General features: G+C 37.9%; 2 protein-coding genes and 1 long non-coding RNA gene across 3 annotated transcripts in view; 2 read left to right on the top strand and 1 right to left on the bottom strand.

The window, feature by feature from the left end:
* Positions 1 to 961, bottom strand: part of LOC144629939 (uncharacterized) — a 168,501-nt gene extending 167,540 nt beyond the window's left edge. The window contains exon 1 of the long non-coding RNA XR_013566438.1: positions 950 to 961. This is a non-coding gene — a long non-coding RNA (uncharacterized LOC144629939). The remainder of the gene's footprint in view (positions 1 to 949) is intronic.
* Positions 1 to 14,500, top strand: part of LOC144629934 (inhibitor of growth protein 1-like) — a 212,108-nt gene that overhangs the window by 131,131 nt on the left and 66,477 nt on the right. The window lies entirely within an intron of this gene.
* On the top strand, positions 10,577 to 11,494 carry LOC144629744 (BTB and MATH domain-containing protein 36-like). The gene has a single exon (XM_078487960.1). The coding sequence runs from the start codon at positions 10,640 to 10,642 to the stop codon at positions 11,492 to 11,494; it is 855 nt and encodes a 284-aa protein (XP_078344086.1). The 5' UTR covers positions 10,577 to 10,639.

Genomic DNA, 14,500 nt, shown 5'->3' with positions numbered 1-14,500 from the left:
AATAAATGCCGTGACAATATCTTTTATTTAAAATTGGCGAGCAGTTTGAAAACCAAGGTTATTTTCCTTTTCTGTTTCATAGAAGAAAGCAAGAAGTTGCACACGATTTCAAAAATAAAATTTAAATTTTAAAAATACGTGAACTTCGAAAGTTGCCGAGGCCCGTTAGCTGTTGTTTTGGTTTGGGTCAATGGGGGTCAAAATTAAATTTGAGAAAAATATACCGGATTACAACTCTAAATCGCTTTGTACAAATGCTAAATAAAATGAGACAGCTATCCTGTCATGATGTGAAGAGTAAGCTACAAATATGAAGATCTTGCTAGGATTAGCAACACTGTAAAATGCGCTAAAGGCTTGCTCCGCGGGGGTTGCGGGACTCTTGTGCATGACAGAGTACACGTTCCCAGACTGGGAAGCTTGAAGAGTCATTTCACGTGGGTTTACATATGGAAAACAGTTTTAGAGGCAAATTGTTTTTTAAATTAAATGAAATAATGCAGGTGATAAGCTGGATTCGCAGTTTTTTTCATCTGCTAGGTGCAGTAAACAAAAACAATTTCAATCCAGCTCATCATACTGCAAGCAATGAACCGGGTCTGACTTTGTCGATAAAAAACTGTATTTTACAGTTCTCAATCGTGGTAACATACCCTTAGTTGTAACAACATAGGTTTATAAATTTCACCAAAATTCTAGCCCAACGCGCACAAGACACAGATAACTGGTAGATAAATCCCGTATTTTTATAGAGGCTTTGTTGATTCTACTAGCAAACCGCAACAATGGGATGATTAACAGTGTCCCGGATGATTGATTTCGTTGCTTTGGGAATCGAGAACGTTCAAAAATGCTTCGTCAGAGCCGAAAGAGGAAATTTTTTTAAAAAAAGGCGTTGTGTGCGTTTAGCAAAACGGAAATAGCTTCCATTTGAATCTACCGTCGAAACGGGCGCACTTTTCCGCCAGATCGCCAAAGCGGACTCTTTCTGAAGCCCTTAATTCGAGACAGCGTTTCTAAATAGCCATGCAAACCAGTGTTTACAAATTTCCCTCATTCCCTTTCAGGATTTTCGTTGAGAAATTCTAGCTATCAGCTCACCTTTGGTGAATCTTCGCTATCTTTTGCTTCTATTGAACCTCTTTCGGAGCTGACTGTATTGTCCGACTTCCAGATAAAGTAAACACGAAATTCGTTGACATTCGCAAAACTGGTCTACCTGCCGATGATTCAAATATGAAATGTATTTTGTTGTGAAAAAACCGCAGTTTAGTTTGGTCCTTTAGTACAAAGAGCATCTTATGATCAAGGAGGCTTAGATAATAGATAACTGAAGTATTAAGTTTTATTCTGCACAAGGACTCCGTATGAAATGCTATCTTAAATTTCGTGACAAAGTAAACTGTTATGTTGGCAAAATTTTGACTAAGGGGAGGGGGGTAGGGGAGCTCTTAATCGGTGTTATTTTCTTGCACAGATGGTAGGAAATGTTAGAAAATCGTGCTGCAACGCACGGAAAACAAGTGCAATCGTTGTGGAAGGGTCTGGAAGGACTGTCAACCTGCCAAAACTTCAATTGTCAATAGAAAAATACCCGACCAATGCAGGAGCCCAAGTAAATATCTCATCGAGGCAGAGCTCAGAATCACCCATGTGAAAACAACTAATTGATTTTTGTAAGAACTTGTTTATATCAAGAGGCTAAGAATAACCCCTTACGTTTTTCACTCGAATATAACAGTTGTATTGGTCGCAGTGCAGTAAGTCAATTCGTTTACTGAGTATTTGTCTTAGGTGAGGTCTGGAGAGCCATTTGGGGCTTAGTCAGCCTTACTGCATTCGAAAATAAGCTCAAAGATATCAATTCTCCTTACTAATTCCTAATATTTCTATAAATGGTTGTTTGGAGAATTTGGTGGCTCATCAAGACAATATTCCCAAGTTGATGATTCTCTTTATTCTCTATCACTTTCTGTTAAACAATTAGTTGGTATTGAAGGGAGAAATTAGAAGTTGGTCACATTAAAAGGTAAACAATGAATTAAGCTTAAAACGACTTTCTCACTGGGTAGCTTGCTTGAACATAAATTGAATAAAGTCCGTGAGTTTTTACTTTAAATACTTTTAACAAGACTAAAATCTGTTTGTGAAAAATAGATGTCACAGTAATTAAAAAACGTGCTTCTCAAACTATTGTCGATGTCTGAATATTTAGACTAGTTTTAAAATATTGGTTTTTAAGAAATAAATCAAGGGACGTGTGAAACAGCACGCTTTTCTTCTTGTGCATTCAATTAAAAGTTTGTCTTTTTAGTGCCACACCTCTAACTGCCAAGAAATTATGTCCAAAATTACTGACTTCACATAAACTTATACAAGACTCAAAACTGAGTGTGAAAAATAGATGCATAATTAAGAAAGTGTTTCTCAAACTACAGTCGATTTCTGAAAATTAAGACTGTCTTTCACCGTATTGCCTTTTTCCAAGAAATTAATCTAGGGACACGTTGGAGTGCACGCTTTTCTTCTTGTGTACCAATTTGAAAGTTTATTTTTTTAAGTGCCACACCCCGGAATTCCAAGAACAGAAGGCAAAATTAACTCCAAATTTTCTAGATATTACTAAACTGCTAAACAGCGGTCAATACATAGGTAAAATGGACAGAAAAGATAAAAATATTGCCCCAAAGGGCATTTACTTTACCTTGGCCTGTAGGACGATTAGGCTGGTATGTAATTTAAGTTATCCACTTTGTAGAGCGTATATTTAATGACTGCAGCGTGGATCGTTTGTGTACCAAGCGCTTTGTGCAATATCGGTTAGAAACTGTCACGATTTGAACTCTGAAAAGCCACTTTAAAGACAATGATTGACATTGGGAGATAAAAAACAAAAGCCGCTATATCCTGGCTGACAGAACGAACTCAAAATATCTTAATTGTGACTGGTGAATTTTATGGCATCTCAAACCAACCTCAGTAAAATGCACGTGTTTTAAAAACGTGATCAAAAAATGTTCCGCAAAAAAGTGTTCATAAATTAAAAACCGATTGAAGTTTTACTGCCCCGATTAGACACAGAGGAAGTTTATTCATTTAGTTTCGCGTGCTTTATGCCTTTTCTTTCATCAAAAACAAACCTTTCAAGATGATTTGTGTATTGTGGAAAATATTGGTAATTGTCCATAGACTCCATAGTTTAACAAAAATTCGGAACGTGCAAGAACTCACGATTTAAACATACTCTATAGCTGACAATGTTGAATTTATGGCATCTCAGACCAAGTCTAGCTAAGGAAACTGCATATGTTTTGAAAACGTACTGATATCAAAATTATTTGGGCCTTGTTTACAAATTGTACAACGCTATAAAGTTTCACAGCCCCGATTTAAACAGAGGAAGTTCCTTCGACTAGTCTCTAGTGCTTAATCGCATTATGACCCATCTTTCATAAAAAGCAAACCTTTTAAGATGATTGTGTATTGCGAAAAGTATTCTTAATTATCCATAGTTTGATAAAAGTTCATTACGCTATACGTGCTACAAATCACGTTTTAAACTCACTTCATATCCGACAATCGTCACCGAATCCACCACAAAAATCTGGGGATAAAAGATGTTTACTATATAAGATATCAAGATCTGTTTTATTTCTTTAATATTTCACAATAATACCGGCCTTTTATCAGATCTAGACAATCTTCCCCCACTCAATGATTTTTAACGATTCGCGAGCTCAACAAGCTACTTGGTGCATTCTTTCCAAGACAAGCCCCGCAGAAAACGAGGCGCCAACCATTTCCTGAAACTCTTCTACGCTACTGACAACTACGGTAAATTTGCTAACATGTTTATATTAGGGGTGTCGAATGGTAATGCGAGACTGATATCTTTTCTGCGGCCCGGACTTTTTGGCTTGCGTCGCGACTCCAAGAGAGCGTCAAAGAAGACGAGAGACCCCTGAAATTTGGATAAAATTGGGCACGCTTCCTTTGAAGGACCATTCACCACCTCTATATTTTGTCCGTTCATGCTGTATATAAACGTCAAGTCATGCTATGTCAGACGTCTTAGTGTCTTTATACTAGAAGACTTGTTTGAATTTGATGTTCGAGCGTTTAGATGGAGCTCGGACATAGTAAAGCAGTAAACTGAGTTAGCTAGAATATAGTTTTAGCGAAGTTGGCACGGGTTCCCTTGCACTGATCTCGAGTTATAGGGGAGTGTGTTCAATAAGTTTCGGTGCGTTTGTTGATCACGTTTCTTTACACGAGGGGCAGCTGGCATGTTAAGGTCGTTTAGCAACGAGGAAATTTTTATTTCACGTGGTGCTAGTTCAGCATTTATTTACTAAACAGAGGAAACGTTTTAACGAGGATACGTAGTCTCTATAGCAACGATCGAGTAATTAGCTACATCAACAGACACTTAAGATTGATTAGGTCTTCAACCACCTCTCCATAATTGCAAATAAATCTTTTACGTCAATAGCACTTCATTTCTAATAAGAATGTAAAGATGACAAGGCAATTTATGTTTCCTTTTCAAATTAAAATAATAACGTACTCATTTATGAGCCAGTTTCCCAGGGATGATTTGTTAACATGTTCGGTTTTAGGAAATTTTCATTGTAACCAATTAAAAAAAAAACAATTGTGGACAAGCCATTTGCAAAGACGGACAACAAAGGACTAATCCCCCTTACATAAAAAGCACATTTTAAAAATCTCCTTAGAATTTACTGCCGCCGAACCAGCTAACAAAACTTTTTTCGATGAAGTGCACATAAAACTGTTATATTACCCAAAATATCTATCAAGACAAGTTGACTTCCTTGCTCTCGGCTTTTGGGAGTATTAAATCGGCTACGATGACTATCTTGCTCAAGATACCGAAAATCGTATTCGCTTAATCCGGGTTGAAAACCTGCAAAATTTTTGGCACCGCGTAGATATCAGGTTGGACTGCACCTTGCCTGGCAGCCTACAGCGCAGTCGTTTACCGTGGCGCGCGAGTTATCAGTTATCGTCAATGAGTAGATTCGTCGCCATGTTGGATTTCTCCTGCTCCAAAGGACGCCTTTTCTCTCTCTCCCTAATCCTCTCCCAAGTTCGAATCCAAGATGGCGCTCGCCCGATCAAAATGCGCTCGCTAAAATACGCCTGTATTATCATACAGACTTTCTGCCTGATTGAAAAGAAGTGTTTTCGTTTCATTCTCGGTAAGGATAGTTCCGCACCGAGGTCTAGGACAGGAAATTATTTGAAGACGAAGATCTTCAGTCGATCACCGTCTGGCCACATTTGCGTTATTCTTATTACTGTTAGAGTCCAGCTACACTTGAAAACGACTTCTGATCCGTCCCAGAGTTTTGGACTAAAACTGTTCTGAAATTAGTGACAGGCAACTTAACCCATGAAAAACATTATCTTCGAACATCTAAATAACCTTAATTTGCATATAGAAATCAAGCTACGGCTATAAACATCGATTTGTGAAGACGCGTGGAAACATCTTAAAAGTCAAGCCATAATTTTTCAAGTTGTAATCCATTTCAAGCCGAGCCACCCGCAGCCAAAAACGCTTGTAAACAGTTTCAGTGCTCTAATTTAACAATTTTTAATAAAAATGGGCTATTATTTTTAGGTTTCTGCGACACAAATATCAATTTTTTTGGCTGTTCAAAAATGTGGTTAAATCCGCGACAAAGCCTCCTTAATTTTTATTATTTTCCCTACCATTTGCAACGCGATGATGGTTCACTCGTTGTTTACCAGTATGCTGAAGTGAGTGAATATAACGTGCTCAGCTATCAATTCCTTTTTTGTGATTTGTATATTTTTCTACATTTTATTCGTATTAGAAATACTCAAGAAGCCAGCTGTGTTACCATCTGGTGGCAAACTTGTTGCTGTGGGAGGAGAGCATCCTGACACAAAAGTTGCTTGGGTACCATGCTTGATTTCTAGTTCTTAGACTTCTCTCTTTAGATGTGCGTCTTCGTTTTACTGGGATTGCGGTTCTCATGTGAAAATTTCAAAAAAGTGTGGTTAACAATTAATCTCGTTCTCAGGGACTTCTTTGGCGTCAAATTCAAGATGGCGGCTACTCTAGCGTTAATAGCATTTTCAGTGTGTGCAAAACTTGTGAGTGCTCACGTTTGTCGATCAAAAAAACCGTTAAACCAAACTTCAAAGCACAAGGAGGAAAAGAGCTTATTCTAAAATTTAGGCTTCCAGTTTCTTGTCAAATGTTGGATTTTCTTTTTGAAGTGATTTTACTTAGCATGTTAAGTTGTGTGCGAACGAAGTAATAGACAACTACGATTATACAGTAATTAAAACTTCTGTACTCATTTTTCTCCATGCCTTTTTAAGTGTTTACTTAACGCATAATTATCAACACATAATTACGCATAATTATCTACATATAATTACTGTAATAATACATGTACTTTAACACATAAAGAGAGCTTAAGACACCTGTTCATGAATATTAAATTTATTTAATTTACCTTTTCTCTTTTCATCAGTTTAGTAGCACCATATTTAAGACAGAGTTCCATATTCGTCAGATTCCTGTTAGTTTTGTTAAAAGTTTCTGATGAAGGCAGCATGTCGGGAAATGTCCCAATGAACTAAAGTGAAGGTATAGAAAAAAGGCAGTCCGTGAACAGTGACTGTTCTTAAATTTGTGTTCAATTTTCTATCATCATGTTCAGATTGTGTAGCCTATTCCAGGCGTTTAGTTATTTGAGCTCGTCGATATTTTTACTCGCCATTCAACACGCTGTTCTCCAACTAACCGAACGCCTGGAACAGGCTAAGATTGTGCATGGTGTAAGGCGAACGGCAGCAAAAGGCACTTTGTAGTAAGGCGAAATTCTAACGAGGCGGAGTTGGTTTCCATGTGAACACTGGAGTTCCTTGATTTGCTTTATACAAGAAACAGAACTTTCTACTAATTTATACATTCACTTTTTATTCACCTGGAAACGAACACTATTTATATATGGGCTGAATATCTTTTTTCTTAGCATACTTAACAACTTTTAATCGATTGTGCATTCGGCCTGCCTAGTAACACAGACTATTACTTAATACTAGTCTAATACTCAATGTGTCTAATTTTTGAATTTCCTTGAGACCACCATGACCAGCAGTCATATGTTTTAAACCAGCCTTTAAGCCTTAAAGATTTCAGTCAAGAAAATCAAAGCAACTGGTTGCTCTCGAGACTGACAAAAAAGTCACAGTACCAGTTGTAGACAGGTTTTTTTAGGCGCGTTTAACAGTCTGACAAGCGAATAAGATTAGCGAATAAATCTCGTATGCACCTCACGTACGTGAGTCATTAATATGAAATATATTTCACCAAAAAGCCTTGTATGACCACCTTTAGTAAGAGCTTTTGTTCCACAGGCGGATTATAATGAAACGTATTAGCATAACACACACTTATTTCACTAAGCAAAGAGACGATATCTTAATGAAGATATCTCGCGGAAGAGTTAAAAAGGTACGACAACAGTTTTATTTCATGATAATATCGATTTTATTTTTATTTATTTTTTGGCTATCGTCCGGCTCTTGATCAAGCCTGATAATTCCTCTGGAAATAAATTTAACCAAAAACCTGCCTTTAATAACAGCTTTTGTTCCTCAGGCGGACTGCAAGTCATTAGCATATCTCAGTGTTATCTCAAGGCCGTATGAAGGCGATCTCTGAAGAGCGGAGCTAACAGCAAAGAAGTAAGTTATTTTATTTAATGATAATAAGTAATTCGTTATATATCTTAAATATAAATTAAGTTATAACCATTAGTCAGTCGCACCAAACTTTCAATGTCTGGTAATTCCTCACCGTTCAAAGGGACATCTTTCAACTTCAGTAGATGATTACTTAGTTTTTACTTTAGCTATCATGGTCAGATTTAGAGATTTTACAAATATTAACTCAATATGTTACACTATCCAAATACAACAATCGAGTCGCATTATTTCACGTTATTTAGTAAAGTAAATTGCTAAGAAGACCGAGTAGTTAAGGTTGTGTTACACGGGACAACTTGCAACAACGAAATTTTGCGCAACAATGTTGCGCGAAAAATCGAACACCGTGTAACATGATACCGGGACAATTTTTCACGCAACTTTTGACTCGGTTTGCCTCCAATTCACAAACTCGTAACGTGTTGCGCAAAGAATCGTTGTTGCAAGTTGTCCGTGTAACACGGCCTTTAGCAGTTTAGGTGTGCAATATTTTCACTCTATATCCACATATATCGGAGTGAAGAAAAAATATACGAAATGCCGTTTCACATTTTCCCCTTAATTTCTATTATGAAAATTGTATTACTCGTTACTTTGTTATCTTATTCCAAGAAAAAGTCTTTTTTTATTCCCTTACAATTGGGCACTAATGTATATTGAATTACCACGGTAGCATTTCGCCTCAAACTGTCAAGAGAAACTGTTGATTATTCATGGGCGAAAACACCAGAATATTAGCCGTGGGATTATGTTTGTTCAAAACAGTTTTGTTTTCTCGGTTTTATGCTGCGGTCTTATCATTGCTATCGCAGGGAATTTTATTCACCTACAATAATTTTAAGCAATCTGTAATGACGAGATAGTAAGTTATCAAATGAAATTAAGTCTTTGAATGAATAAAATGATCGAAGTTGTGTTTTCAAGTTCAGTAGATGTTGGGGTCCCCCCCCCCCCCCCCCCCCCCCCCCACCCCCCCCCCCCCCCCCTTTTTTTTTTCTCTCTTCTTTTTTTCTTCTGCTCCTCAAACAACCGAACGCCTGGAACATGTTAGCAAATGTTTGACATTCTATCTGCTGTTTATGTACGGTATATTTTAGTTTTTATAATCTATCAATGTTGTTTTCTGGCCCGCGATTTGTAAAGGCACTTAACATGACTCAGCAAAAACAGGGGAATATCCGAAGATATCCAATATGCCCCATTTTGTTTTTTAAAAAAATAGCTTTTAACGTTCGTACGTTCAGTTTTCGTCTCAAATAAAATGTTAAGTTGAATACAAAACTGAATTTTTGAAAAAGACTATCAAGAGTTATTTTGAACGCAAACAGATCGAATTACTTTCTTGGCCGAGATCTCCAAACCATGCAGATTAAAGAGGCCTTGGGTGGAAACATTTAAAAGATAATTAACAGTGGCCTTCATTTGGCTTCAGAAATATGCACGGACATAGCTTTCGGAAAACTTTTCGCTTCTCGGAACAGATAATGTCCAAGGAAAAATGTCCATGCTTATTTTCTCGAGAGCATTGCTCATTCATTCATATATACTCTTGCCTGCAAACATCTCAGCACCATTGTCCATGTAGGTGGGACAGCTATACCTTAAAACGACCCAACAACTCACCTATTTGGGAAGAACAGTCTGCAGTAATGGAAGGGGTCATTCACATTCGACAGAGGATTGGTTAAGCTAGAGGGGCTTTTGCAAAATTGCGACCCGTGCGGAGGGGCGAAAAAACAGCAGAAGAACGAAGATTACGATCTACCAAGCTTGTGTACTTTCTGTACTGCTCTATGGATCTGAATGCTGGAGAATGACTGTACATGATCTGAAGAAGCTGCAAACCTTGCACCTTGGCCAAGAAAGATTTCCAGCAATGAGTTCTTCAAATTGACAAAACAGGGCACATGACTATCACGGACAAGATGGAGTTGGTTTGGTCATGTGCTCCACCGAGAAACTACCAGCATCTCTAAAGTTGCTCTCAGATGGACACCAGAGGGTAAAAGAAAAGAGGCCGTCCAAAATCCACCTGGTGAAGAACTGCAGAGGTAGAACTTCAGGCTCTGAATCTTACTTGAATCTTACCTGGGGACAAGCAAAGGACCGAGAGGAATGGAGGAAACTTGTTGATGCCTTTTGCGCCACTGGGCGTGTAAAGGACTGATGATTCATATATACATTGAGCTTTCCTGAGCGATCGATACGAAACAGAGATCAAGCAAATCAATTTTTTTGGCAATATACAAAGTCTCTGAACAAACGCGAGAATATATTACTTAACAAACTCTTTGTATGAAGTAAGGGAGAAAGGGACTTAAAATCGGAATTAAGATAAAAAAGAATATAAATATGAGCACACTTGCATTTGAAGGAGTTTTGGCGTCTGAGATGTAGGGACCTGGTGAAGGATATGCCCCATGAAAGAACACAAATGAATATCCAAAATACCTCCGATAGAATTGAATAAAATTGAATAACGTTTTTCCGATCTATCGGGATTGTGACATGTTCCTGTTCCAATAATCGTCCGCCTTTACATAACTTCCTTAGAATGTGTTTCATGGATCACTTGTCTTTCCCCCAAACCTGGCCTTGTATAACATGGAACAACATGAACCAAGGAAATCAACCGGGGCTAATTGCTTTTTATAACTTGCTCTTGCAATCTCCATAAATAGTTGCCTAGATACCAAGCTCATCACATGAGTGCCTCGTTTCAATACTAGTATTGTCTGCAATTTCCAAGAAATCTCAGAAGAAACTTGACGTTTATTCCGAGAAAGCGAGCATCTCAAATTTTCACTTAAACGTATACTGAGCTGTTGCTGTTTAGTGGGCTCTGCTATAAGAAATTCTTCTGAGAATGGAAAAACGAGCTTTGCCTAAAGACGTGGTTGACTTTTCCCGGCCATGGGATTTCAGCGATGTTGTTCTGATGGTGGAAGGAAAAAGATTCCATGTCCATCGCAGTATTCTGGCGATGTGGTCTCCAGTATTCTCACGAATGTTTACAGCAGACTTCAAAGAGAAAACTGCTCAAGTTGTGCCTCTTCCAGAGAAGAAATCGAGCGAAATAAACGAGATGTTATTGGTTATTTATCCGACGTCTGCGAAACCGATCGATGGAGAGAGCTACTTTTTCCTGCTGAACCTAGCAAAACAGTACATGATGGAGAAGCTCACTGGTAAATGTGAAGAGTTCCTGATCAGCTGTCTAAGATGGCCAAACCAATCGCCTCTCCTGTGTTTGGAACTCCTAGACATTGCACAAGACTACGGATTGGAGAGGTTGGGAACAGAATGCATTGACAAAGCACAGAGTATCGGCTTCAGGGAACTGAAGAATCACCCGATTTACTCCAAAATCAACTTTCCAAACTTTCGGAAGATAGTCGAGGGCAGAATTCAAAGAATAGAAGAAGAGATGAGCTCCACGGGGAGCAAAATGGCAGAGTTACTGAAAAAATCCAAAGATGTGGAATCTCATGCGTCAAAAGCCCTAAATGAGTTTGACAAAATCTTATCTTTTCTTGTGAAAGTGATCCGCAGTCGGTCCGATGATCCATACCCAGACTACAACGGCTGTACTGATACTCAAGAAAAACTGGACGTCATTGGTGACATACGGAAAAGTCCGTATCGCCCGCTTCAAATGCCTTTGTCAAATCTTCGTGTTGACCTACTGGCAATACAGCAATACTCCGAGTCCTCTTTATAATTACGTCCTTTTAAACGCATTCAAAATTTTATTTTGCAATTGAGTTATTTTAGTTGTTGGTAGATTAGGAAAACAAGGCGACAGTTATTTAGGCAAGAGTAAGCAGTAAGACAACTTGTAAATGGTTCGATCGGAATCTTCGAGCACTTCAGTGTTGCTCTTGTTTCAGTTTGTTTTCTTTTAAGAAAAAAATAAAAATGCTTTTTAAATTTACATTTTTTGATAGATTTATCAGATTCCATTCTTTATTTCCAATCAAGGTCTCTTGCAACTGGTCCATTACACTGACATACGACCTTGTCAGATATATAAAGAATATAAATGTCATTTTTTTGGTTTTCTGAAATGACGTGACACAAGTCAGGCCCGAAAAGGAAATCTAAAACATTGTTTAAACCCCTTCTTTTTAGTTCCCAGCCTTCTATTTTCAGTATAGTGTTAAAGGGTGTCAAAGGATAAATTAATAAAGCCTAGTAAGATGTGAATAAAGCTGAATTATTGTAACTAAAGAAATAGTGAACTTTAAATAGGACAGTTATCCGCTGGCTTAGCTTCGTTAAAACTAGTTACCAGAGTTTCCTTTGGGGCCTGTTTGTGACAAGCCAAGTTTGCAGCCGTGAGGTATTAAGTTAAAACGTAGAATCAGTTTTATAACGCGGGTTTCTGAAGCAACATATTTCATAACTGACCAATCTGAGCAAAGGTTTTGAAATCTTAGCAAGTCAGGTGCCGTGTTGCTAGTTTGGTTCATTGCCATGTGCGACTTACCAAGTGTAGTACGTGGGAAGCGTATTATAAATGTTTTTACTCAAGGGTTATATTTTTCAATGTCTTTTATATTATTCTGTAACTGATTTATAAGAATTTTGATGATCAGCTTAATGAAAAGCCTGTATTTAGAAACACGTTTGTATCTCAAAATATGTGTGGATTAAATTTTAACCCAAGCGTTTTTTTTTTCCTTGCCGTTATTAAATTCTAAAATACGAGACGTTTATTGCCCTTTTCACCTCATGACCATTCATTCAGAATTTTTACAAACCGAACTTTCGTGTGGCATTCAAATGAAAGCTATTGACCAGTACATTTCAACTGTGCATTTTTTTTTCAAAATAAAAATTTGGATTTTTTTAAAAATTATTTTGGGTTCTCTTGAGAGTGAAAGTGTTCTGACGGGCGACGTTTGAATGGTTTGGTATAACCCTGTTCCAAGCTCAATATGTCAATTCTCATCGATATTTGCCACACATTTCTTTTTTATGTTGGTTCTGAGAATTTGGCAGGTTAATCAATACCATATCCCCAGCTTTCATTTGAATGGTCACACACTAGGTTTTATCCACAGACTTGAAAGTAAGAACCACCTTGCCATATCAAATAGAACCGATCAGAAAGTTGTCAAAAATTAGTCAAAAAGTTTGTCTTGACATCGGTGCGCATAACCGTATCCATGGTAACATGTCCTACAACTGTTCTCTATATGCCAGCTCTCGAGTCATGAAAAAATTTCTATTCAGAAAATTGCAGTTTCGTTCTTAGAAAGGTATTTAACATTCCTGTGGGTTTTATGCGTGGCCCATTTAATTTGTTCTAACATTTAAGTCGCTGCGGACGAAATACTAAAGTGTAGCCATTCAAATGAGAGCTACTGCGCAGTACTTTCCTTTTGTCTGTTCGTTTTTCAGTATTTTGGAAAATTGAAATTTAAAATTGTTCTTGATTATATTTTTGGGTGCTCTTGGCAGTGAAAACGGCCAGACGTGCAGCTTTTGAACGGTTTGATATTAAGGTAATAGAGGTGATTTTGGCGGGACGTCGTTGACACACGGTACAACGTTTTTTACAAGTCGTGCCAAACGTCTCTTCTGTCTGGTGACGTTGATGTGTTTGTCAACTTGTACTGATTGTTTATGTTATGAAAATAAACTTTTTAAAGTCAGACTACTTGTCGTCTCACTTTAATTCTTTCCTTCGCTCTTCCTGTAGCTAGAGTGAATTTACCGAAAAGACCGTCAAACACGACCGGAATTTTGTTATCACAACCACAAAGACGAAACGTGACTGTTCTGGTGCAGCAGCGGTTTTTCTGGCGCGAAAGTCTGTTTGCTTTTTCTTCAGTCGAGAGGCGGTAAACAAACAGCCCCCCAGATCTTCAACATGTGCATATTTACCCGTTTTATTTTGACTCGTGACAATTTTGCAACATTGTTTGAGCAAATCCATAAATAAACTATCAAATCGCAGGCTAGGTGTTACGTTTGTGACTTGATATGTTAGGTCAGGATAACGGGACAGCAGCTTAGAAAAATTAAAGCATGTGATTGGCTGAGGCCACATTCGTGCACGACATCAGATTTATATGCGAGACGTGACCGGAAAAAAATACTCAAGACGTTTCTGACAGTTTCAGACTTGAAAACGTGTCCGTCAATAATGTCAAAATGTACCTCGCATACCAAAGTGGTTATACAAATAAAATGGTTAGAAAAACCTGTCTCAACTGATATCAAATTTTGTTTCACGGGCGACAATGATAAGCACGCAGTGGTACTCATTTGCATTACTTTCTCACCTAACTGGAACAAGGTGTTGAGTTGTTAACAGCGAGATTACTGACTGCAGACTGAAGCTTACAGGTAGACAAACTTTTTGGATGTTACAATATTTAATTTAATAACAGTCGTTCGCATTATTTTTCGTTTGTTGAGCCACCTTGTCGAATGTCAACGGCATGGCGAGCGACCTCGATAGCTCAGTGTTTACAAGTAGATTATGCTCTTCCCAGATTTAGCCTTCCTTTGGCACAATCGCTATCGTCTTTCAACTGACTATGAAATGTGGAACTCAGATATAACGGACCCCTTTATAAAGAAGTCCCCGGTATAACAAACTTATATATTCTTCGGCCCCGCTAAAGTTACTAACAGTAACGTGTATTGGAACAGAACTGACCCCGGTATAACGAACTACATGTATAACGAACACATGATTTTTCCGGTGTTTTTG

Source organism: Oculina patagonica, chromosome 11, assembly GCF_052425735.1.
Source record: "Oculina patagonica isolate OP01 chromosome 11, crgOcupat, whole genome shotgun sequence".
NCBI classification, from domain to species: Eukaryota; Metazoa; Cnidaria; class Anthozoa; order Scleractinia; family Oculinidae; genus Oculina; species Oculina patagonica.
The sequence above is the reverse complement of the archived record's forward strand: the minus strand, read 5'-3'. Positions and strand labels throughout refer to the sequence as shown.